This window comes from Xiphophorus couchianus, chromosome 22 (assembly GCF_001444195.1).
Source record: "Xiphophorus couchianus chromosome 22, X_couchianus-1.0, whole genome shotgun sequence".
Classification (NCBI taxonomy): domain Eukaryota; kingdom Metazoa; phylum Chordata; class Actinopteri; order Cyprinodontiformes; family Poeciliidae; genus Xiphophorus; species Xiphophorus couchianus.
The window spans coordinates 13,228,349-13,252,793 of record NC_040249.1 but is presented as its reverse complement, the minus strand read 5'-3'; the positions used below and the strand labels follow the sequence as shown (position 1 = coordinate 13,252,793).

The 24,445-nt window shown below is 38.1% G+C and overlaps 5 protein-coding genes across 8 annotated transcripts; 2 read left to right on the top strand and 3 right to left on the bottom strand.

Moving 5' to 3' along the window:
* The first annotated feature begins 6,984 nt into the window (after positions 1-6,984).
* LOC114138621 (uncharacterized) lies at positions 6,985-8,067 on the top strand. The gene is made up of 4 exons (XM_028008004.1): positions 6,985-7,053; positions 7,145-7,199; positions 7,297-7,334; positions 7,420-8,067. Exons 1-4 carry the CDS (start codon positions 7,046-7,048, stop codon positions 7,967-7,969), a joined length of 651 nt encoding a protein of 216 aa, XP_027863805.1. The 5' UTR covers positions 6,985-7,045; the 3' UTR covers positions 7,970-8,067.
* Positions 8,068-8,277: 210 nt separating this feature from the next.
* On the bottom strand, positions 8,278-10,136 carry fuom (fucose mutarotase). 4 transcript variants are annotated; one of them, XM_028008006.1, is made up of 6 exons: positions 9,953-10,135; positions 9,753-9,821; positions 9,607-9,677; positions 8,974-9,072; positions 8,829-8,902; positions 8,278-8,450 (listed from the first exon to the last, which is right to left on the bottom strand). In XM_028008006.1, exons 1-6 carry the CDS (start codon positions 10,035-10,037, stop codon positions 8,384-8,386), a joined length of 465 nt encoding a protein of 154 aa, XP_027863807.1. In that variant the 5' UTR covers positions 10,038-10,135; the 3' UTR covers positions 8,278-8,383. The 4 variants fall into 4 exon arrangements, with proteins under 4 accessions (XP_027863807.1, XP_027863810.1, XP_027863806.1 ...); XM_028008009.1 differs by lacking the exon at positions 8,829-8,902 and having other exon boundaries at positions 8,328-8,450; positions 9,953-10,136; XM_028008005.1 differs by lacking the exon at positions 8,278-8,450 and having other exon boundaries at positions 8,457-8,902; positions 9,953-10,136.
* Positions 10,137-12,639: 2,503 nt separating this feature from the next.
* On the bottom strand, positions 12,640-16,778 carry echs1 (enoyl CoA hydratase, short chain, 1, mitochondrial). Its single transcript, XM_028007566.1, has 8 exons — positions 16,605-16,778; positions 15,597-15,794; positions 15,382-15,509; positions 14,709-14,808; positions 14,529-14,633; positions 13,304-13,423; positions 13,156-13,223; positions 12,640-13,062 (listed from the first exon to the last, which is right to left on the bottom strand). Exons 1-8 carry the CDS (start codon positions 16,693-16,695, stop codon positions 12,997-12,999), a joined length of 876 nt encoding a protein of 291 aa, XP_027863367.1. The 5' UTR covers positions 16,696-16,778; the 3' UTR covers positions 12,640-12,996.
* Positions 16,779-16,904: 126 nt separating this feature from the next.
* Positions 16,905-19,722, top strand: sprn (shadow of prion protein). Its single transcript, XM_028007567.1, has 2 exons — positions 16,905-17,794; positions 18,460-19,722. The coding sequence occupies exon 2, from the start codon at positions 18,460-18,462 to the stop codon at positions 18,925-18,927; it is 468 nt and encodes a 155-aa protein (XP_027863368.1). The 5' UTR covers positions 16,905-17,794; the 3' UTR covers positions 18,928-19,722.
* Positions 19,723-19,766: 44 nt separating this feature from the next.
* mtg1 (mitochondrial ribosome-associated GTPase 1) lies at positions 19,767-24,176 on the bottom strand. Its single transcript, XM_028007565.1, has 11 exons — positions 23,941-24,176; positions 23,731-23,795; positions 23,160-23,264; positions 22,975-23,061; positions 22,829-22,885; positions 21,736-21,826; positions 21,577-21,638; positions 21,391-21,487; positions 21,232-21,313; positions 21,041-21,153; positions 19,767-19,990 (listed from the first exon to the last, which is right to left on the bottom strand). Exons 1-11 carry the CDS (start codon positions 24,041-24,043, stop codon positions 19,893-19,895), a joined length of 960 nt encoding a protein of 319 aa, XP_027863366.1. The 5' UTR covers positions 24,044-24,176; the 3' UTR covers positions 19,767-19,892.
* Positions 24,177-24,445: the final 269 nt, after the last annotated feature.

The window sequence follows — 24,445 nt, the reverse complement described above, 5'->3', positions numbered from 1 at the left end:
CAGCAAAGACAGTTCAACGCGAGTTCTCAGCGGAGACGTACTCATAAAGCAACATGCTTCATGTTTCAGCGAGGGCTTCAGGAGAAAGAAGCATTTCCTGTCATGAACCCAGCTGGGAGTGATTAAGAGAGGTTGGTAAAATCCTGCTCTGGCATGCGTTTCCTCAGGGAAGTTCACAGGGCTATGTAAACCAACAATGTAACAGTAACCCTCGCAGTAACCCTGCTCAGTCAGACTCATCTTGTGTTGGCGTATTTACAGCGGGCAGCGCAATGAGCATCATCATTGTGTTAGTTTAAATCATAGTGACTTTTAAATTTCAATCTTTTCCGTTGTAAGAAAAAGTCGACGGTAATTGCTGAAGCACACTGGAGTAAGCGCGTACATAAGGAGGAGCTTAAAAGTTTACATGCCCCTGTTCAAAATCCATGATAACTTATTTTAAGCCATATAGGCGTAACATTTATGTACAATTCAACAAAAAGCAAAACTATCTGCCAGGGAAAATTTAAAAAAAGAATGCTCAGCATTAAACTAAAGCTTTATTGAATTTTGATTCAATTTCAACAATCACTCTTTCTGTTTGTAGTCCCCCAGCGAGCCCAAACTTGGTTTGGTAAAAATTTCCCATGAAGTTCTTTAACTCTTTCCAAATGAGGGGGAAAATTCCTCAAATTCTCAGTCAAATTGAATTCTGGTCTCTTCTTAGTCTCTTTGACCATCTTTTGAGTGATTTGGATGTATAGCTGGACCACTGCAATGGCAAGCAAGCGGTTTATGTTCTATCTTCTGCTTTCAAGCAAAAATCTGAAGGTTTAGGTTCAAAGCTAACTGAGTTTCTGCTCCATTCATAGTTCTTCTGAAGAAATTTACCCCATAGCATGATGCTGTTTCACTGTGGCTTTTGGTTTCATCAGACTATAAATACATTCCCTCACAAGGTTTGAATTGTTTCTCTGGAAGGAAAAAGCTTCCTGTCCTATACCTCGGTCCAGTCACATGGACTTATTTGGAGAAAGCTCCTGCTTCTCACAAATTATTTATGTTCTCACACTACAAAGAAAAAGCCATAATAAGTCAATTTTAACCACACAAAATAAAATGGGCATGCAAAATCTAAACTTGACTTTTTATCAGACAAGTTTCATCACTTTACTGCAAAGTGTGACTTTATCTGACTTCAAGTCATGGATAATAGTTTATTCCTAATTTCTCTTTAATTTGATTGATTGTGCATCTTAGATTTGGATTTCTGTTCTTCTTTGTAGGCTCTTTAATTTCAGCCTTATTTTAAAAATTCTTTTAGCAAGAATCGTGTGGTATTGTTTCCACACTAATCCATATGATAGCATATTTCCAGGTAATAAAAGAACTTCACTGAATCCTAAATTGAATGTCAATTTGTATATTCATCTCTATTTACTGACTTTAATTGTTTTTGATTTTATAGAATACAAACACAGTTATAAATATACAAAAAAAATTTAGTATTCAAATTCACCACAATAAAGAAAACTAAAGAGGCTAAAGAAGACATTAAATTCTTGCCACATTAGCACATGTTTATCCTCACGTCTTATGCATAAATCTGTTTACAACACAATAACTCTCGTCCTCTGTGTTAACAAGAGTGGTGAAGCACCACTGGAATTTCAAAGTTAACGAAATTCCAGTAAAATAAAAAAATAAATTTTTTTATTTTACCTCTTGAGGAGGTAAAATAAAGAAATTCATATGACCAATTTAATATTCTTTGCCAGTAAAGAGTCTATATTTTGTATTTTCATTTTTGCAACATTGGTGTTTGAAATGTGAGGCAAAAGCTTCACCTCATATCCTCCCTCCTTGGCTAATGTTGTTTTGTTGTAGTTCTCTTAAAAGAGAGCATAAACTAACCAGGTTTGTGTAAAATGTCGTCTGTATTGAAAGCAGAAGGAGGCACATGTTTCTTCAATAATGATGAAAGAACCTTGTTCTTGTAACTCAATCTTTCTGTAGCAGACAGCTTTTCATTAAGGAACAGCAGGGTCCTCTCTTTAAACCAAGAGCATCAGGATAGATGGAGCCTTGACACGCAAACAGAAACCAACACACACTCAGAGCGTGACAAACACACCCTGAGGATCTATGGATTCGGTGAGTCCAGGGGAGTTGGAGAAGTGGAAAAACACGTGTCCCACCTGTATTCGTGCCTAGCACCTGTTCTTGCTCAGTATTTCTTTTTTGTAATATGCTCCCCTCTGTGTTCGTCCAGCTGAGGCTCTGTGATGAATTTTGTGATGCTGGGGGTCAGAGGTGAAAGGTTAAGGGTACTCCAGCTGGCAGCCAGGGCTACTTCAGACTCCAGTCAGGAACCTTTCAGTGTCTGATGAAGGAGGAAGACTGGGGGATGAAGAGCGAAGTAAAGTTGTCTTTGCCTTTGTGCATCTTAAAGGCCTTTTTGCCAGCATGAATCATTTCAAAATATGATCTTACAGGAAAGCCACTGAGGTTCGTGAAGTAACTCTCCTCAAAATGTGGATTCACTTGTTTTACCAATCAATCAATCACATTTATTTGCATAGCACATTTCAGCAACAAGACAGTTCAAAGTGCTTGGCATCATGAAAACATAACGTCATAAGCACGTCATGCAGTCAGCATTTGTGAAAATTCTTGGTAACATTGCCATTGTTACCAAGGAAACAGCAAGGAAATATTATTTACCTTATAAAAAATAATTTAGAGGTGTCAGAGTGAAAGGGGCCTAAATTAAATTGCACACCACACTTTAGAGTTTTATTTGGAAAATTAATAAAATAAAATGGGAAATTATGTGTAATTTTCCTTTCACTGCACTATTATGCACTACTTTATGTTCTACTATTATACATAAACACTTTTGCTTGACATGTTTACTCAAATCTCAACTGTGAGGTTTTGTTGCCTGTGGAAACACAGCAGTGTAATGTGGGAAAACCCACACACCCTGCAGGCAAACGTTTTAAGATGCTTTAAGAAAACAAATGTTACTTCTACATCATTATGCACCAATTGAAGAATTAATTCTGCATAATAAAGTTGGTTTCTGACAGCATGCTAAACACTAAAAAGAACTGCGCTGTATCACATTATGAACTACACATAATCAAGTAATTTTTCTAGGAATTTATATTTAACTGTGCAACATCTGTATTTACCCTGGGATTTATTACTTCTCTCTATTCAGTCATTTGGATTCAATTCTGTCCTGTATATCGATACCAACCCCCTCATAGTGGCTTGTATGGTTCCTAAAAGAACACATTTGTTCACTTTACTGGTTTATTTGCTGTGGAAGACTTACCTTATGCATGAGTCAGTTTATTAGATGCACCTGTTTGTTTACTTGTAAACACAAATAGTGATTCAATCAATCCCATAGCAGCAGCTCGACTTTTAGACATCTGAACGTGATAAAGATGACTTGTGTTTTTGTTGCTAAAGGTCAAATGGCCTACACCAGCAGAAGATCGTCTGTCAGTAAAGAACTGGAAAATAAGGTTGCATTCCACAGAGACTCATGAAAAATAAACAAGGGAAAAACATGAAGAAAAAACGTTGCCTGGTCCAAATAATCTTGATGTCATTTTCAGCACTCAGATGTCTAGGCAAGGCGCTTAGCTCCAAGTGGCCAACCGAACTGTGTTTCAGCGTAAAAGTGTGTCTGTGCTTGTGAGTGTGAATGTGGTGCTAGTGTAAAGCGTTTAGAGTAGTCAGTATGACTAAAAAGCAGTATATAAGTTCAGTCTGTTTATCTTTTTTGTGATGCTGGGAGTCAGAGGTGAAAGGTTAGGGGTACTCCATGTTTATTACCATCTGAACATGTTTTAAACACCACATCCTACCTGAGCATTGTTGATAATCATGCTTCTTCTTGTATGAGCACAAAGAAGAATCTTTTGAGAACTACTTTCTGCCAGAAACTCCACAGTACAAAACTCAAATCAGACCAAAACGGCTTCTAGACAATGAAAGGTCTTCACTGTACTTCAACGGCCTCCGCAGTCACCAGATCTTAACCCGTAAACGGGAGATTTTCAACATGAATGTGAAGATGACAAATCTGCACCAACTGTGTCATGATGTGAAGCCAATATAAAACAAAATATCTGAGAAATTTTTCTGACACAATTTTCTGTTTTCAAATTTACGCTTTATCAAATTAAGGCAGTTCTCAATGCGAAATGGGTCCAACCTCAGCCTTGTACCAGCAAAGGTTCACCTAATAAAGTGCCTGCTGAGTGTAAGTGACTGCAATATTAAAAAATAACAATGTTATGTTTTATCTTTAGAGTCGTGTTTTGATCTGTCAAATTTAGCTCAGTGTTGACACAAATTTCCTTACAAATACAGTGCGCAAATTAAGCTGTTTACATGATGGATTTGACATGAAATACAAGGGCAAGAAACTATTAGGTATAACAGGCTAAAAAGTTAAATGCTTTCTATACGTGTCTATACAAACATGTGATTAAAGATGAGGTTTTGTGAAGGAAATAGGCTGTGGTTTCCCTTGTTTTTCCAGTGGTTGGTAGATCCTTTAAATTACTGAAGAGAGCCACATGTGCCGCTTATTGGCATGAAGTGTGTTTGATTTAATAGAGTTTTCCAAAACATTAGCTCTCCTCAAGTGGAAAATCTTTTTAATGAGAAGTGCACAAAACATGGTAAATAGCCATTAGACTTACTTTAACAGCTCCCACATGTTTACTGTGTTTATGAGGGGTGTGACTGAGAGAGGAGAAGGTTGTTTGACTCGTTTCTGTATGGGGGAAGAAACTGAGAAAGACCACCTGAGCTTTTCCTCCTCAGTTGTATCTTTAATATGATATTTCCATGGGTAAAACACACAGAGTCAAAGCTGTGTAAAGGATTAACTGCAGCAAACAAAAAGACGAACCACCTTCTTATGTGTCTCCCTCCAACAAATAATCTCTACTACCCTGTCATCAGCCTCCTGTGTCTGTCTGCTGTAGAGTGTTGCTGCCCCTGATCCATCTCCTATTGTTACCTAATTATATGAAGTCATCAGACGGCTCCAGATCTCAGACTATCTGTATAATCACACTGCTGTTTTACGCACACCGCGTCTCTCACAGAAACACATTTTTCATTAAAAATCAAAATGTTAAAAGCTTTACAATCGTTAGATTTACTATCTCTGCTCTTCCCTGGAGGTCCTTCCCTCACGCTCTTTAATTATAACTCTAAACTCCATTAGATGTCTGATGTGTGTTTAATGAATGTTGGTGAGGCATCCAACGTTAAGTTAATTGCAGATCATTGAGATAATTTCAGTTATTTAGAAAACCCGCAGCTTTTCCAACTGTTATGAGGGTTGGGGGGGGATTTGACTGCAGACTGAGTGAGCAGACAGAGCTGTGGTTAGCCTCAAATAGAGCCCTGTGCTGTGGGACAACCTTTATGGGATTTACTGACAGTAATGATGCTCATGATGAGGTGTCAGATTATTGTTTTAGAAAGCTGAAGCTCCTTTTATGTTTTTCCTTCCCTTTTATGACAAACAGCCTTACAAACTGTGCTGAGGTTTAGCGTGGAGCCTCCTGTCTCCGGCTGACTGCCACCTGTTAAATAATATGTTCTCTATTTGTTGCTTTACCACCAGAGACGGCTTTGTTACAAAGAAACGTGACAGCTGCATTTACAAACTCGGTGCTATTATTAACTACACAGCACAGCTAATATCCTACACTTTAACTACAGTAAAAAGATAATAAAAAGGTATTTTTATTTCCTGTATCACACAGTCACACATAAAATGTTTTGTGTCTGTACATGAGATACAGTAAACATATACACATGGGTGGTTCTAGACAGGGGCCAGCTGGGGCCTCTGCCCCTGCAGAACTAGTCCTGGCCCCTGTACTGAAGACACAAAACTAAATCAATTTCTTAGGACGAAATGTACTGGCACAAAAGCCATAGCTAATTGGTTCTTTGGGCTAATTAAATTGTTTACCTTCACAATTTTACTTTAAAAATTAATTTGAAATGAAGTTGCTGCCCTTCAGCCTCAGCTGTATTGAGATAGAATCAGTTTTCATCTTCTACATCAGGCGTCAGCAACCTGCAGCTCTCATGAACCATCAACTGGGGACAAATGCCAGTTTCTATCGCTCCAACATCATCAGGCAATGGTTTGTGACCCACAACTGGATGCCGATGGAGTTCCTCTCACCGCACTCCTCATTCCTCAATCCCGTTGGGGAATTTTTCAAAGTGTGGTGGTGGAAAGTAAAGGAAGATTGCACTGCAATTCCTACAGCCTTTAATGTACAGTTTTGCTTAAGGAGATGTTCTACTTTTGTTTTCTTTTCTTTGTGCTGTGCAATAATTCTTCACTAAATTAAAAAATACTTTAACTACAAAAAGAAATAAAATGTCATTCAAATTTCTCCAAAGACTTGATGTAGATAGTGATGACTGTGGGCAGGAATATTACAGACTGTAGCAGTCTGTAATACAGTGAATCTGAAGAAGCCTCTGACTGAAGACGCCATGTTGTTATATAACAGTCCAATAAAAAGGATGGTCAGGGCTATCCATGTTTTAAATATTGCTATGAAACAATAACAACTATGTTAGACTCAAAAGTCCTCAGCAGTGGTGAGGACATATTTATCATTTATACATGTGTGTATAATAAAACTAGCTGATATAAAATGAGCTGTCACCACAATTCTGATAAGGAAGCCTAGTCATAATACAGCATGTATTTTATAAGATAAAATACTGCATTCATGCATTATTGCTATTCTGGATAGAAAAATTGAAACTGATCAGTGGTTCACATTATTGTTGTTAAAAGTGGTTTTAGGTGCATGATATAGACCAGATAAACGATGATGAATTACTCACAAATGCCCTCACTGAGTTAAACAAAATACAAAGGTCAAGAAAACACAGCAGGTTTTATTGCTGGGACTTTGCTCATTTTTTTTTCCACAGCAGGTGAACGAAGGGAGCGTTTCTCATTGCAAAGCTGACAGCAGAAGCAGACGCCATGATTCGGTAAGTACGTTACAAATCTCTTGAAAATATTCCTGGCTTTTATTTGAACTATACTGGAATTTGAATTAATCTACAGTCTTTTCACATGCAGGGTTTCTATCATAGTCAGCGTTTTGCTGATGCTAACCGTCAACGCAAAGCCCTTGGTATGGAAATGTGCTGTTTAGGTTTAGGATGAATCATACAAACTTTAAAAGCTTTTTCCTTTGGTGATAGATGTCTAATATTTGCTCTCCTCTTCAGAATAAACCTTCAGATGAACACTTGGAGCAAAGGGTTGTGTAAGTTGACATATTCAACCAAAAGTACAAAACCCAGTGGTCTCTTCAGATGAAGGCTGACACTGCATTGTCAACATTGTTACAGGTTCATTGATGACAAAGGGAAGTTGTCCTGGGGAGCAGAGGTTGAGCCTCCAGAGGACATGGACGGGATCGAGTATGAGGTCGACCCTCGTATGAGGATCTGGAACAGCATGAAGGCCAGCGGACAGGAGAAACACTACCTGGAGCCTGAGGAAGATCTGGATAAGATTTACCATCCTTCAACAGTCGAGCTCCAAGCTCAGATCAGAGAGCTTGGATACAAAGCTGAAGAGAAGGAAGACGACCAGCATTTGCCTGCACAGATGGAGCAGGTAGTTTATCTGCAGCCTGAGAAAGACATGGATGATGTTTACCACAAAAAGCCCCTCTTGCCCGCCCTTCAACGAGACGTGGCTGAAGCTGCTGCCCCTGTTGACATTCCCTCTCAAAGAAAGTACACTGAGCCAGAGGAAGATCTCGATTATCTTTACCATAAAAGGTTTGACATGCCGGTCCTTCAACAAAAGGTAGCTGAGGCTCCTGTCGACATTCCCTCTCAGAGGAAGTACACCAAGCCAGAGGAAGATCTGGATGGACTGTACCACCAGTGATCCAGGCTTAGCATTTATTTAAAACATGTCAGATGCAACACACAGACGCATCTGTGTAATTTGATTCTACTAAACTGCTTTACGGTAATATACATGGATCAATCGCTATCTATTTTACATTTCATGTTGATAGAAACTCATGAGAGATTTCAGGTTTTATTTGATGAAGACAAGGAGAGAAGGCGTAGAGGAGAGATAAGGTCATATCTACTGCATATATGAGAGCAATTAAAACATATTTTTCATATTAATTGCAGAACAATAAAGTATGATGTTTTCTGAGCTTTCAATAAAAACACAGCCCAAAATAACCAGGTATTTATTTTTTTATTTAAACAGAAAATAATTACATTTGTGTCTCAGATTCCTAAAAAAGTATTAAAAATTGGAAACTCTGGCAAAACTAAGTTTCCTTCACTGCAGCATCTCAGCAGGAATGACTCCCTTCTTCAATATTAAGTTTCCATAAAGAGCAGTTTCCCTGAGCAAAAACAAAACACAGAAAAATATCAAACAATTCTTTAAAAAAAAAAAAACTTGGGTGTAGACTTTAAAATTTTTGGAGTTGAAGGCCAAAACTGAAATAAGTAAATAATTAAAGAAGTAGGTAAGAATGGGAAGAGGAAAAATGGAGCTTAGAGTCCCTGAGTTTTCCCACAACATTTATTTCAAATGTTCATGTTTGTTTAAGATGTATTTTACAGTTTCAGAAAAAATAATTATTGTTAATTAAAAAGACTTTAAAGACTCTTGAAGATTTTAAAGAATTGAACAAATCTAAAACATGCAGGACACCAGCTCTTCTGGACTGCACTTGGACACCCCCACCACCTTTAAGTTAAAGCAGAAAAATACGCACCCTGTTGCCACGACAGCGTATGCCTTTTTAGCTCGTTCGTAGAAATTAAATCTTTCCATTTTCTCCAGAGAGCTCTGCATGTGAACAGCAATCAGTAAAAACGTATTTTGTGTTAAGTTCAGCCCATACGTAATTAGTGTCATACCTGTGAGCCTGCCTGGCTGAGGAGCTGTGTGTAAGTGTCCCACACTGGGACAGCTAAACGTCTCTGCTTGTCACTCTTTACCAGATCCATGACTGCTGTCTGTCGGCAACAAATTTAACATGCGATATTCTTGAAGATACAGTTGTTCTCTTCCCTATTTCTGCATTTGCTATGCTTCAGCCTTATTCCAAAATTAGTTTAATTGAAAAAGTCCCTCTAAATCTTAGAGAAAATACCACCATAAAATGGCACAATGTCAAATGTTTCTATGGTACAGATAATGTGCCACATTATCTGGGTACATTATCTACCCAGATAATGTGTGCAGGACTTTTGTCTAGTGTGGTGTCCAACAGCAATTGTGTAATTTGTCATAAATGTCAACTAGATCTGTGCTAATAAATACTAAATTGAGAAGGGCCTACAGAAGTGAATACTTATATTTGTGACTTCTTTTAAAGAAAAATCAATTTTATCATTATGGATTATTCCATGTAGAATGCAGAGGAAATCCTACATAGAACTCCTTATTGGAATTGGAATAAGGCTGCAACATAAAACGTCATGGTACTGTAAATACAAAATAGCTGGAGATTAAACTCTGATTTTGACATGCATGTGTGGGCTTTGTACCGGTCTGTCGACGTAGGTATCCAAGGGCAACAACTTTAAAATCGCCTCTAAAAGTTGTGGGATTCCCAGACCTGTAACCAGAATGAGTCAAAAGTTAAAACAACAGTGTAGTAACAATCCGGTATAATGTGTTCATTTCACCATACCATCAGCTCTGATCTCTTTTGGACCACAGGCACAAATAGAAGACGCAGGGAAATTAGCATCTGCAAGTACTGAAGATGATAAAACATGAAATTAGTTTCACTGTTGACATAAATGAGCTTTCTGACCCCGTGCAGTTCAAACACCACAGGTTGTAACCACCACCGGACATGAATGACACGAATAGAGCTGTGGATCATACCCAGTTCATCCCCATGGCCCATTTTGGCCAGCGCATACAGCAGCTCGGGTGATAAAACAGAGGGGATCCCCTTCAGAACCACCATCCTGCAAGCCGAACAACTTAGAATTCACAAAAGCAGAAATCGAGGCGAACCGAAAGGATTTCCCTGAATCTACTTCCGTCTTGTTTAGCTTTACAGCACCTACTGGTCAGAAAATGAACTACAAACAAAAATCAAAAGTATTTTTGTCAGGAGCCTCTGGTCAGTAGAAGGATGTTCATTTTTTAGATACAGAAAAATGCCCTTTATATTTTTGGCACTTCTGATGAAGACTGGAAAATGTTTTTAAAATAAAATGTTCGTTTATTGCTGTAAAAACATCTCACACATTGAATTAGTGAAAAACAGAATGCAATTTTCTAAAAACTGCAACTTAAGATTATTTTTAAATGCCGCTCTCGCAAATAGCCACGGAAAAACACCATTACATGCTTATGAATACACAAAAAATAAGTATGCATTTTTCCAGGTCAGACAGGTGCAGCAAAAGATCTAAAGTATCCTTAAATAAATCTGTTAGCAAATTTCACACAAAGGAGGTTTTCCTAAGTATGTTTGTTGCTGTTGCATTTGTTGACAAGTCCTGAGCCAACTCAGGTTCTCCTGAGGCCCACAGTCAGGCAGGGAGCCTTAGACAGTTGCAACATTTGCTTATACTGTGGTTCAGAGCTAATGAGAACTACTTTGTGTTGGTCACATAAATCCAATTAAAATATGTTAAATTTTTTGCCTCTTATAATTTAAGCTGCAATGTTTTAAAGTAGTAACTATAATGGTTGTTCATTCATGATTCAGTTTTTCTCCCTTGAACTGAAAAATATAATAAGAAAAATATGCATATATATTTTTTATATATGTTGTATATATGCTGTATATGTGAGATACAGCTATTACATAAATAGCTGTATCTCTTCTATTTTGGGGTCTGTTTGCAGCAAAGTAAAACAACAGACTGAACCTCCTTTTGGAAAAAAATGATTCTGTATTTTTCACTATGGCTTGTAGTTTGAACACTGACCTAATCGTGTCCATAGAAGCTCAAGTAGAGCTTCTATGGACTAAATCTCACAGCTGCTGTGTTATTTTGGGAAATAAAAGTGACTTTGGGGGAAGTTATTTGAGGTTGCTGAGCAGGAAAAAAAGAACCTTGCAGGAGTCAGGCCTGTCTGCCAAATCTGAAAGCCCCTTCTCCCTTTCTGGACCCATGCTGCTCTCGCTTTATTTCAGCTTCTTTAAATCAGTTTATCACGCTATGAGGGACTGCGCTGCCAAATTGCAACATTTTGCCCCCTTTGTGTGCAAGGAGAGCCTCATTTAAGTCTACATTTATTATTTTGACCTTTCGGCAGCCTCAAAGAGGAGCTCCTTTTCTGCTCCTCTCAGTGCTCTTTTGTGCTTTCCTGCAGAGTGAGGAGACAAGTTTTTTTTCTATTCCTTTTAAATGTTTTGTTAGAGGTGCTGACAAGTGAGCAAGATCCAGGGGGATATTGAATAATAATAATAAAAAAAAAAACAATTAGGCCATCGCCTTGTGGAGATATGAAGCACTGCCGTGTGAAGATCAGAGAGAGAAAAGATGCCTCCTGATGATTGGAGCAGCAGCAGAAAGCACACTTTAACCAAATTGGTTCTGGTGGTTCTCTTTGCAGATCAGTAGTTCTGCATTTACAGCATAATGGGTATCTTCAAACAACAAAAATGTGCAAATTTACTAAGTTGTTAATTAGTTATTTTTTATTTACAACAATATGTATGTTATACAAATGTATCTGAGTAAATTGTCAGTTTATTTCAGTAATTCAATTCAAAAAGTGAAACTCAGACAGACATATTGTTAAATGTTTATTTCTGATTTTTTTGATTTAATGGCTTCCAGCTAATGAAAACCTAATGGACATTTTCTCAGAAAAACATTTTAATATGACAATTTTCCACCATGTTTTTTTCTAAGCACTAAGCATCTAATAATATGTTTGAATATTCTGTCCATTGTTTGGAGGTTGGACACAATCACCTGCGATGGAAAAACACAAAGGAAAAGAATATAAGCAGGTTGTCTACACCTGCCTATGTTTGGAGGTTATGGGATGGGTTGGTGCTTATCTCCAGCAATGATTAGGCGAGAGTCGGGATCCACCCTGGACATGTCGCCAATCCGTTGTAGGACAGCAAATCTAATACAAATTCACACGTCATTTATCACGCTGTTTTCACTGGTTGTCTCATATGACCTAAATCAGGGATGTCCAAAATGTATCCTGCATGTTTTATTCCTCTCTCTGGTTCAACACCCTGGTAACAACCTTCTGTGCATGTCTAAGCTCTGCAGAGACCTGCTAATGGACCATCATTTGATTCAGGTGTGTGAACCATGGAGAGAACTAAAACATGCAGGACACCGGCCCTTCAGGATTGACTTTGAACATCCCTGACCAAAACAAAGTGCTTTTCTTAGCAGAGAAATAAAATTCACAATCCACATTTAGCTTCCACGTAAAGCCTTAAAACAGCTCCACCTAGTGGTCTAGAGTAGACAACGTAAAATCACATGCTACTTTACCAACACAGCTAAGGTCACACTAATGAAAACTATGAAACACACCACCTTACATCTTAACATTTTTCAAGAATTCCCACACAATAATTAGTGTTAAAAAATTGTTATTTAGCTTTATTTGCAAAATGCACACACAATAAACTGCTACAAACATTTGAAAAATGAAAAGGCAGAACTAGTACAAATTATTCATCCAGCTTCATCCTTCCTGTACACACAGACTATAAAACAGTTTTCAAATCACCATCACAGTCAAGTCTCCAGGTCCAAAACAGCACTTTGTTAACACTTGGCACCAGCAGGCTATGATGGGACACTTTTCACTTCACTGTTTATAATTTTCAGCTGGTATACAATCAGTATCTCAGTATTACACAATGCATTACCAGTGAGGGAGTGATCAACTGATTGCCAAAACCCAATGATGTTCTTTGAGCTTTTTATTTACTGGTCCTGGAAATTGGCTTTTCTTTTCTCCACAAATGCAGTCATGCCTTCCTTACGGTCATCCTGCAGACAAAATCGGATTTAAACATCATTGATCAGCTGTTAGAGACAGAGTTAACGCTCACAGTTGATCACCAAACAGGCTTTTCTATTTACCGTTGCAAAGGTAGAATGGAACAATCGCTTTTCCAAGCGATTTCCTTCAGCCAAAGTCAGTTCATAAGCTGCAGTTTAACAAATGATCAAGTTAAACAAAGTTGATGATTCAGACTTTCGTTTGACAATAAATAAATTCTTCACATACCTGCATTCACAGCTTCTTTAGCCATGGCGCTGATCAGCTTGGAATTGGCAGCAATTTTCTCCCCACATTTAACAGCCTCAGATATGAGCTGGTCCACAGGATAAATTTTACTCACCAAACCTGAAAACACACAAAATGAACGATAGAATATGCTTCATTTTACATCTGACATTATATATTCAGATTAATAATAATAATTAAAAAAAATTATTAAATAATCAGCAGTTACAATTGCTGATTTATCTTCTATTTTAATATATATATATATATTACAATTTCTTTCTATATATGCTTCTATTTTAAAGATAATAGAATAGTTTATTCATAGAATAGAATAAACACCCAAATTAAGAAAATAATTTTGTTTTATTTTTCAAGAAGGAACACAAAAAACACAACATTTTAATTAAACTCTAGTGAAGCAAAAACTATTAGCCAGTTTTCCTGTTATCAGGCCTAGCAGGTCATCAGCCAGTCATGTAATGAAACATTTCACTTTTTTTTAAATGACGTTTTAATTGTACATGGCTCTGCGGCATGCATGTTCAGATAATCATCAGGTAAAGTTTAGAGGTGCATGATTTGATGCCTAAATAGGGATAATCTTGTAATCCTTTATTTAACTGTTGGATTTAACGCTAGAATTTATATCCAAAAACCTAAGATTATTATTTTATATATATATATATATATATATATATATATATATATATATACTCTACAAGCTAGTGAACTATAACCACTGACATTCACACAAATGTACAGAGATGAGAAGATATTTTCTGCAGAGGTTGTACAAACTACCAAAGGTAATTTTTGATGTTTGCATTATTTTACTTTACTCACATAACTACATTCATTCCACAAAACAAACAAACAAACAAAAAACACTATGAAGCTCCTTCACATCTGATGTTCCTCTGGCAATGACTCTTTATCTTCAGGTCCTTGCATTGATAGAATATGACACATTCAGACACACATTCAGTCTGGCTTGAATGTGTGTCTGGTCTGCAACCCTGCAGGGAGTTCAGATCCTAACTTGAATGAGTCTTTCAGTAATGTTGTGCTCTTTTTCTCAAGTTTAAACTGGTGTGTTTTAGTCCCTGGGTAAAAGTGAATACAGACAGGTTTGATGCCAAATAAAACCAGAAACCGATGTAGATTAAGTAAAGCCTGATCACTGCATCTTTTTCATAAAGTCTCTATATACTGTTGCCATTACCTGACTGTTTGGCCTCCTGAGCATTAATCCTGTCTCCTGTTAGTACCATCTCCATTGCCAGGGATTTGCCAACAGCACGAGTCAGGCGTTGGGTACCTCCCGCCCCTGCCAGTAAAACAGTCATGGAGAGTCAAAGCAACAGCGCTGTAAGATCTACATAGGACAGAAAGAAGTCTCTACCTGGGATGGTCCCCAGCAGGATCTCTGGTTGGCCAAACTGCGCCTTCTCTCCAGCATAGATGATGTCACACATCATGGCTAGCTCACAGCCTCCACCCAGCTGCAACAGAATCAGAACAAGGAAGACAATCAGGCTGCATGTGTGCAATTTCCTTGAAAACACATTTATTTAACAAAATATGAATGTCTGCTGGTTTTAAGGTATTACATTCAACAGTGGGAGTGTGCCATTGTGCACAGAACAGAAATCTGATATGTGGATAAAATAATGTTGAACTCCATAAGTGTGAAGAAGACTTCTAAAGGTGCTTTTCCACTGGCAAGTCGCGCACCAATAGGTTAATGTGTAGTTTGGTTCAGGTAGTGAGCTTCTCCATTATACAGGGATTTGCCCTCCTTCCAACCCAGAACGGGTAAGCGTACCTGGGTGTTGCACTGAAGGGAAAATGGGTGCACTACAATAGGACTGATGAAACCTCAATATAGATGGATGGTTTGGAAGCCGTAATATTGGAATAACTTTATGACAGTTAAGTCATAGCTAAGCAGTAATAAAAGGTGTTTGTTTTAAAATGTTAAGTTTTTTTTTTCTTGTGGTTGGATTTCAAGTGCTCGACTCTTCTAGAGTAAGATATTAAAAAAAAGAGAAAATAAAAAGCTTTGTGATACTTACAGCAAATCCATTAACAGCTGCGATTACAGGTTTCCTCACTGTGGACACTCTGTTCCAGTGAGCCAGAAAGTTCCCACCATAACATTCCTGAAAAGTTCGATTCTGCATCTCTTTAATATCTGCTCCAGCTGAAAAAACACAACAGCAGAGTTCACCTCTAAAATAATCACTTTAAGCCAAACAATCTGCCAATATAAAAACATGTGATGCCATACCAGCAAAGGCTCTCTCGCTGCCCGTGATGACAACAGCTCCAACGTCTTTGTCGGCTTCAAAGGCGTCCAGCGCCTGTCCCAGCTCCTTCATTAGGCCGTCACAGAGAGCGTTGAGAGCCTTGGGTCGGTTCAGCTGAATGAAGCCTACATTATTCTTGTCACCTCGCTTTTCCACCAAAATATACTCGTACTGACCACCTGCATGAAGAAGAAACTGCCTTTACGATCACGATCCACAACTTGCAAAGTTAGCTGCCACTTTCATCTATCTGGTTGGAGCCATTTTTAAAGTAAGTACACTCATTCTTTTTCTTAAAGTACACTGATGATTGAATTGTTAAGTCAGTCCATCCACCAAGGAAAAAAGGCAAAATTAAAAAATGTAAGAAATTGAATGAGAACATTCACTGAACTCTGGTGGATTGTCATTTGTTTTATTATGTTGTGCAACCAGTTAGTGCACTGATCAGAAAGTCACCCTCAGATTAAATGTATTATAATTCGAAAACAAAAGCAAGAACAATACAATGAAACACATGTTTGAAGTCATCTTATCTGGAGCAAGCTAGCAGCTCTTATAGCTCACATTTGGCAATTTAGATGTATTCACAGCAGAAAATCATAACAAAACGTTGCAAGGTTTGCGCCACCTTTTAGTAAGTTTGGAAAAATAAAAGAGGAACATATGATCAAGTCAATAATTAAAAATGTGTTTTTTCTTCAAAATGAACAAAATCTAAGTGCATTCGTGCTTTTATGTAAAAGAACAAACAAAACAACAGTGCTCTACTGATAGTTGCAACAGCAACATTAAAGTTCTAAAAATATACTTTAAAAGACCAGATAACCTCGTTCCTTCATAAATAAATAAGTGTAATAAAATGCAGCAACAAGGTTAAAGATCCGTTTATCTGCTGCACACTTGGACAGCATCCAGATATCTTGACATTGTCTTATTGCAGCCAGGTGTTCGCCCCGCGGACTCCTGGCTGCTTTCTGACCACACACCTGAGCTGTAGAGGCGGCTGGCGGACAGCAGGGCCGGCGCTGCTCTGGAGGACTTCAGGAGCAAAGCTGCGTTTCTGCACAAAAAGGACATGACTGCAGCGAGACACTGAACTTCGCAACAAGCTGGTTAGTGGGACCTTCCTCTTACAATTTCTTCTTTGGTGCTTGGTTTTTGTGGCAGCAGGCTAAAAAAAAAGGCTTCACCGCCATCTAGAGTCTCTGGAAAGGCATGCAAGCACGGGTTATGAATTTTTAGAAAATCTTCACCTCACTAATAAAATGTTTTTCATTGTGATGTTAACAATCCATTCATCCACCAAACATGAAATAGATAAATTTACTTCCATTATATATAATTATTAGCTAAAATAATAATAATAAAATAATCTAAACACACTTTACAAAAACAAATAAATAATAACAATAATCCAGCAAAATTAGTTTTCTCCTAGGAAGGTGACGAGCAGAAAAACACTGGGCCAGTGGGAACCATCTTCCATAAAAAAAAGCATTGAGGTTATGGTTGCAAATATTGCATATTTGAAGAGAAGTTGGAGAAAGTAGCAGGATGAGGAATGTGACCGTATGTCTCTAGCTTAAGTCAATAGCTGAGGATAAGTTAAGACACTCAAATTAGACATTAGAAGACAAGACGATTTTATTGGTGCATGTTAGGTCAATTCAAAGTGTTTTACATGAATAAAAAAATTTGGGATGTTCCCGTAATTATAAATCAAAGGCAGCTGTAAACAATGTTTCAGTATCTTTGCCGTTTTAGAAGTTATTCTCCAGATAAGTGGAAAAAGGCTTGGGAATGTTTAAGACTCGTCTTTAACGTACTGTGTATCAACACAGTAGAGGAGCTGGTAACCACAAGATCTGCAGTTTGTTAATAGTGAAGTGGAACATCGATATCTCTAGTCTAGAGCGTGATTTTTCAGAGATTTTTAGCTTGGTAAAAAAAATAACTATGAACAAAATTATAAAGAAATAAAGAGTGTTACAACTGGTTATGATTAATAAATGAAAGGAACAGATAATGCCTTTTTAAAAATAAAAAATAAAAAAAATCTGACGCGCCTTTAAGAGCGCGCTGCGCGTTCTCGGCATCGTCTGGGCGAGCGCGCCTCCATCAGAGACAATCCGCTGTATCTTCCTTGGGCCACATAAGAAAGGATAACAGCGATAAGGTAAGCATGAATCTATATGATGTTATATGCAAAATCCCCCTGAGTGAGGCTGCATTATTTTTAAACGTGAATCCTTCAGGCGGCAGAGGATTATCTAGGCTAATTTACGAGACGGGCTGAGCATCATATGCAAATGAATGGTAACAATGTAACAATGCAAAGAAATGCCTCTATTCCCCTTGTTGCATTTAATTATCAACAAACGTTTATTCTCCAACATTATTTGCACCCTTAATTATAATAACACATTTATATACTAAAACGCAGACATGCCTTTTAAATTAGGGCCTATTATCAGACACTGCCAGTGTTTTAACAATAATTGCCCACTGGAAGGGCTTTTATTCCATGCACCGACAATTTTGGTGTTCGAAATAAATAAATATTTCATTTCATTTCATATCATTCTCATACGAGCATGTTGTGCAACATGGACATCAGTCTTTGCTGAGAATATGTTCAGCAGCACTGAGCACATCACAACACCTCAGATCCCATCATCGCTGATCCACCCTGAGCTCAGTGCAGCGCAAATTCACCATGGGCTGGAGCAGGTGACGCTCGCGCTCAACGAGTCGTGTTTTTCCATCTGTGCCACACAACATTAGAAAAACATAAAGTTCGGTTATATCACTCCTGTGGCCTCATTTCTTCTTCTTGCATAGATGTCAGGAATGAAGCAGCTGGTTGCAACATGCTGGACCTGCCTGCTGCTCTCCGCTTTCCTGTGCGAGCCTGCGCTCTGCAAAGGAGGTCGCGGAGGCTCTCGGGGCTCCTCCCGCGGATCCCCCGCGCGCAGCTCCACAGCGGGGACCTACCGGGGAGGCGGAGCCTACGGCGGGACGCGCTCTCGGTTCAGGGTCGCTGGCCGGACGTCCCCGGTGAGGGTGGCGAGCGCTGCAGCGGCCGGAGCCGCGGTGGCCTTGTCGGCAGACAAATGGTACGCGTCCGCCTACCGCCGCAGCAACACGGACAGCTCGGAGGAGTTGCTGGATTACTACAACAGGACCAATTACTTTGATGCATTAATGTCGAGCTCCACTCAGAACGGATCCTTTCTCTCTAATGCTGTCAATGTTATTATTGCAACATTTTGCGCAAAGTATGGACTCGCGTTGGACTTTATACAGTAGATGCACTTCCATCATTTTAAGATACATTTCTGATCTTAAGCCCAGATTAGAAGGACTGTCACAAATACATTATTGTGCTGTATGTATTTACAGTGATTTTATACTAGTGGACACAACATTACCAGCATAGTATTCCCTCACTGTTTACCTTATAAACATATGCACCATGCAAAATGCTATGTCTGAAAAACACAAAGAGCCAAATTCAACTGTTTTCATACAGTTGTAACTATACTGCCAATATTTTTTACAACTGTAAATTTTTATTGCAAAGCTCTCTGCACCCAGCCAACAGATTTATGGGTCGTTTAAGCAGACTTTGATCCAATAATTGTTGGCACATGAACAGCAGACCGAGATCAAGTTGGATCCAACATAATTGTGTCTGAAATTAAAGCTGCTAATAGTTTCTCGAGCTCAGATCAAACTTTTGGACTTTTAATATTTATTGCTTTCATGCACAAACATAATTTCCCCACAACGTTTTGGTTCATGTTCTTATTATCTTATGTCCTAGATAAGCATTTTCCCCAATTTCCTTTTTCCATGTTCTTTTATAGCATCTTGGGTTTGGAGATCTGTCACAAACATCAAGCAGATGTCTTGCTCTTTATAGTTACTCCTTCATCTTGTTTTCTTCTTGTGTTCATACTCCCAAAGGGTCTCTCTCAGGAGCAACAGACTGTTTCATAGCTATAAGTGCACTCAATTATACTCTGCAACTCTTGTGTACATATTAAATAAACGGTTTGTAATCACTGTCTCTCTGCTAATAAATAAACTGTTTTAACCATATTAACCTCCTGCCTTCTGTCTTACGAAGAGAACTTTCCAGGATATTTAAGTTAAATACTTTTATTTACAAGTAGTATGTGGAGGTTGACCTCTGCAAAACATCAGAGGAGACATAAGCAGTCCTCTTTTGTGGACATTTAAGAGGTGAATAAATCTAAAAATGTCTCAGGTCAGTCCAGGAGTACTTGTCCCAGTTCTCCTTTCCTGAATGCTCTGATGAAATTGTATGCTGCTGCCGTGTAGTTTGGGATGGTGACAGTGATGTTTCCTAAAGCAGACAAAAAAAAAAAAAAACAAGCGAAAAGTTGAAGCCCTAACCCTATAATGTTGTTTTTCTCAAAATTTTAATGTAAAAATGTGTGGAAAGTAGCATAATATCACTCTGTAAAGTCATTTAGCGGGAAATTAATGTTCCCTTGTAAAAACCAGTTTATTTTTTAGTTTAAATGTAGAAACAATACTGGGACTTTAATTGGTACCATTTGTTTTGGTCAGATGAATCTAAAGCTAAGCTTTGTTAGAACTAAACACCCATTGTTTAGTATAAAACGAGGAACAACTATGTGGAAACGTACAAGATGGCCACTGTTAAGCACAGTGGAAAATCTGTGATGCTGTGGGCCTGTTTCACTTCTTCAATGCTCTGGAATGGCATAATGAACTACTGCAAAGGGAAATCTAGCAGATATCAGAAAACAGAAAAATGGGTCATCACTAAGTCTATCAGCATATTAATGATCTAAAACAAGACTGAAATAGTTCGCCCGACACAAAATCAATATTTTTCCATGTTCAGTCCCCAAACATGAAGCCTGTAGAAAACCTGCGGCATAAGCTACAGAGACTCCAGGTAGAGAGACTCTCCAAAGAGAAAGGATCCATCGCTCTGTCTGCCCCAACCTTTTTTAAATGTTGAAAGACAAGTTCTGTCCTGTTGCCAAACATATTCACAGCACTAACAGGTGTGACACTGGTGATTTTGTAATCATTTCCACATGTGAGAATAAGTGCACTCAAAATAAAGATTGTTTCATAAAACTCTTAACGGCCAGAAAACATTACAAATAATATAAGAACTGTTATGGACCTAAAAGACTTCAGACTTTCACATGTTAGCTTTGTACTCTATTGGTGCTGATCAGTAGATTTTATTATCTTAGTTAGAAAGCTGCTGGCCATGGTTTCATCTTTACTGTGCAGACAACAACATTATATCAATATTAGATTCAGCATAAAAGCAAACAACTTCCACAAGTGAATATATATTTAATAACAACTGGATGTGCCGCGTAAAAGTGTAAGACTTGCTCTTCCTCACCTACTCCAGTGATGGCTTTGACTCGCTGAGTCTTTCTGAGTTTCACAGCGATACGTTTGAGGACGTGCTGGATGTCGTCACTTGGCTCTTGGAGGTCATATTTCTCTACATATCTGCATACAAACACCCAAACAGTGAATAATACGACAGGCATGATGTAAAGACAACACTTGAGAAATTCAAATTCGTACCCAAACCTCCTGAGTCGGTTCAAAGAAAAGAGCAGGTAGTCTGCAATAACATCTTCACCCACCAAATGGTCCAGGATAGTTCCTGAGGTAGAAGATAAAACATTTGCTTAGAATAAAGACTTTCTAGTTGGACCTAAATCTGAACGGTGTTCAGCTCACCACATAAAGCCAGCTTCATGCCCGTCTCCACGCTCTCGATCTTAGGGGGTAACACGCCGGGTGTGTCCAGCAGGTACATTAATGGTCTCTCAGAAACCTGAGAACAAAGACTTGTTTAAACATTGCACGGCTATTAGTGCACAAAGACAATAAGGTCACAGAATGAAACATGTTTTCCACTCACACCTGTATTTTAGTCAGGATAGCTTTAGTTATCCCTGGCTCCCCACCCACTCGCGATGCACGGCCTGAAATTTGCATAAAAATCCCAACATTGACTGCTAAGTAGCCAAAATAATTGAGAGATATAATTTGATTTCACAAGCTATTAATTATTATTCTTACCTTTTTTAACATTTGTTCTTCTCATTGCATTAATAAGTGATGATTTCCCCACATTGGGCACTCCAATCACCATGAGACAGTAATCTCTATTCTGAAAACATTGCATGAAGAGAGTGAAAGATGACTTAAATGGTTAGTAACTGAAAAAAAACAGGCAAAATTATATACACTATTGTCAAATTATGTTGATATAACGTAAAATTTATGAACTCATGCTGTTACTGCGTAGATTTGCATTTATCTATGCATTCTGTGAGAGAAGTGCTGTGACAATATGCATGAACTTATCAATAGAGAAAAACAGAGTCAGAGGTTTTTGTGCCTCTCATTCATACCTCTCAAACTTTCCCACATTTTGCCTGAAATAAAAACTTAACTTGCACATGAGAAATCATCACAAAGTAGTGTATAAATGTAAAGTGGAAGGAAAATTAAAAAAAAATGTTTTCAAAACCTTGTACAAGAAAAAAAAAAAATCTAAATTTGTGACTTTGGATTCAGCCTCCTAAACCTTAAGCACTTTTCTTTGTAAAATAGCTCAAGCTCACTCAGGTTGGTGAGAAAGTGCTCAAAAATATCACTTTTTAAGTTGTGCCATATATTCTCAGTTGAATTTGGTCTACTGATGGGCCACTCTAACAAATAAATGTGATATAAAGCCATGTTCAATACATGGCTTGTGTCAGATTGCAAACAAGACTTCTGACAGTTTTCCTCCAACGACAGCATTCTTCTTGCCACTCTTCCACACAGACCAGATTTGCGGAATGCAGGACTAATTAGTTGTAGTGGATTTTACTTTGAGGGTATCGGAGTAAAGGGGACTTTCAGATCTTCATTTTTGAAAACCATGTTCCTTCTCCTTCACAATTTTGCATTGCTTAGTGAAGTTATATCTCATTTTATTATTATATCGCAGTTAGTGGCTGCTACGAAGCTGAGAAAATCTTCATCAGATGTAAATACCTTTGCACAGCATTGTATTTGGTAAAGAGTGATAACGGCTGAAATATCTGTACTGAAGTGTGGAAATAAAGTGTTGTGTGTCAAATTGAAACTCAAATAAAAACATGTATTAATGGAGTATGCCAACCTCCTCTCTGTTAAAACGGTCACTGGTCTTAATTAATTCCATCACCAATGGCACCAACTACAGAAAAATAAGAAGAGAAAGAATTGCACTAATTGCATTTAATTAACTTCAGTAAGCTACTTGTTGACGCTGAAGTTAATCTTTACCTTTTTGACGTTGTCATCTCTTTGCTTTAAACAGTCCGTAAAGAGAACATTCCTCACCCCATCATTTTCTAGTTTCTTCAAGATTTTCTGCAGTTTGAATGTGAAGACAAAATGAAGACCTTGTTAGAGATCTTGTTAACTGTTTAAAAATATATACTTTTCTATATGTAAACAAGTCCTTTCACCTGCTTGTTGGATAGATCAGCGAGGTCCATCTTGTTCAGAACAAGGAGATGTGGCCTTACATTCAGTGAGTCCTCAAATATGGGGTTTCTTCCAGACAAGGGGATTTGGTCATTATTAAGAAAAATAGTACATGCTCAAGTAAACCTGTAAAGCATGGCTACATTGCCTGGTCACAGGTGGGACTTTCCTTTAGTTTCCCAATGACAGAATGTAAAAATAAAAAAAAAACATTTGCATGTAGTAGAGATCCAGAGGTATATCACAAATTCTCAGCTTTGACTCAGGAATGAACAAATATTCCTCAATGTCTTATAGACAAACGTGCGCATGAAATGCAATCACTATAATCCAAAGCTCTATGAATCCCTCCATGAATACTGAATGTTCAACCCAAGGTTAGGTTATGAAACAACATCCCAAGCTTTGAGCATTTTATAGAGCTCTGTTCCACCAATCATACAAAAACTGGAGGGTGTATGGCACAACATCTCTAATGGCACAAAGACATAATGTGGACTTATTTGAATTAAATTAAAAGCCTAATTCAGAACGAGATGCTTTAAAGGATATTCTGGCATCATGGATTTCTAGGATGCAGTCCACATTCTTGAGGTTGGCTTTCATCTGCTTCAACCCTGCAACCATCACATCGTTTCACAACAAATAACTGATCGAGCAAAAAATAATAAATAAATAATATTTACTTAACAAAAGGAAATTTAAACAACTACAATGCATTTTTGTATGAGCCTGGAAGATAACTATTCATGAGTATGTCACCTTTCGCCATGTGTCCTGGGAACCAGTGAGCCACCTCCCGGCCTCCAAAGTCAAACACTGTCCTGAATCTGTCGACATTTTTGAGAGTCTGGCACAGTTTCATCACCACAGATAGTCTAAGCTAACTTACGTAGGTTAGACTAGCCACTTGTATATAAATTTATCTACTAAGAAACACACTCCCAACGTCCAATGTGTTACACTGTTTACATACCGACTCGAATATTTTCCATACAACTACGTTCCGCAGCGCTTCAATGAAGCAATGCCGCCCCCTGCAGGCTAACAACCACGGAACTTCTTGAAAGGAAAAAGAAGGCAGAATAGGATACGTTTATGATCTAAACATTATTTGTTTACCTACATTAAACAAACGTGGGTAGATTTCGCCACTTGTGCTTTTTGAAAACAACAAAACAAAACAAAAAAAGAAAAACATACACAATTAACAAATGTCAAATGACATCTTTCCCATGGGGATCCCTGTGAATAAGGATGTTGAATG

Bases quoted from the DNA above. Each gene is read 5' to 3' on its own strand.
- LOC114138621 (XM_028008004.1), top strand. The intron at 7,200-7,296 runs GTATGGAAATGT...TCTCCTCTTCAG, and splicing joins CCGTCAACGCAAAGCCCTTG to AATAAACCTTCAGATGAACA. The intron at 7,335-7,419 runs GTAAGTTGACAT...ACATTGTTACAG, and splicing joins CACTTGGAGCAAAGGGTTGT to GTTCATTGATGACAAAGGGA.
- fuom (XM_028008005.1), bottom strand. From the start codon at position 10,037: ATGGTGGTTCTGAAGGGGATCCCCTCTGTTTTATCACCCGAGCTGCTG. The intron at 9,822-9,952 runs GTATGATCCACA...TATCATCTTCAG, and splicing joins GGGCCATGGGGATGAACTGG to TACTTGCAGATGCTAATTTC. The intron at 8,903-8,973 runs GTATGACACTAA...GTTCACATGCAG, and splicing joins TCAGCCAGGCAGGCTCACAG to AGCTCTCTGGAGAAAATGGA.
- echs1 (XM_028007566.1), bottom strand. From the start codon at position 16,695: ATGTCCTTTTTGTGCAGAAACGCAGCTTTGCTCCTGAAGTCCTCCAGA. The intron at 15,795-16,604 runs GTGTGTGGTCAG...TTCTTCATGCAG, and splicing joins CAGCCGCCTCTACAGCTCAG to GTGGTCAGTACGAGTATATT. The intron at 13,424-14,528 runs GTAATGGCAACA...GTGTGTTTTCAG, and splicing joins TCAGGAGGCCAAACAGTCAG to GTTTGGTGAGTAAAATTTAT.
- sprn (XM_028007567.1), top strand. From the start codon at position 18,460: ATGTCAGGAATGAAGCAGCTGGTTGCAACATGCTGGACCTGCCTGCTG.
- mtg1 (XM_028007565.1), bottom strand. From the start codon at position 24,043: ATGAAACTGTGCCAGACTCTCAAAAATGTCGACAGATTCAGGACAGTG. The intron at 21,488-21,576 runs GTGTGAGTGGAA...CTTTGTTCTCAG, and splicing joins CTATCCTGACTAAAATACAG to GTTTCTGAGAGACCATTAAT. The intron at 19,991-21,040 runs GTGAGGAAGAGC...TGTCTGCTTTAG, and splicing joins CAAAGCCATCACTGGAGTAG to GAAACATCACTGTCACCATC.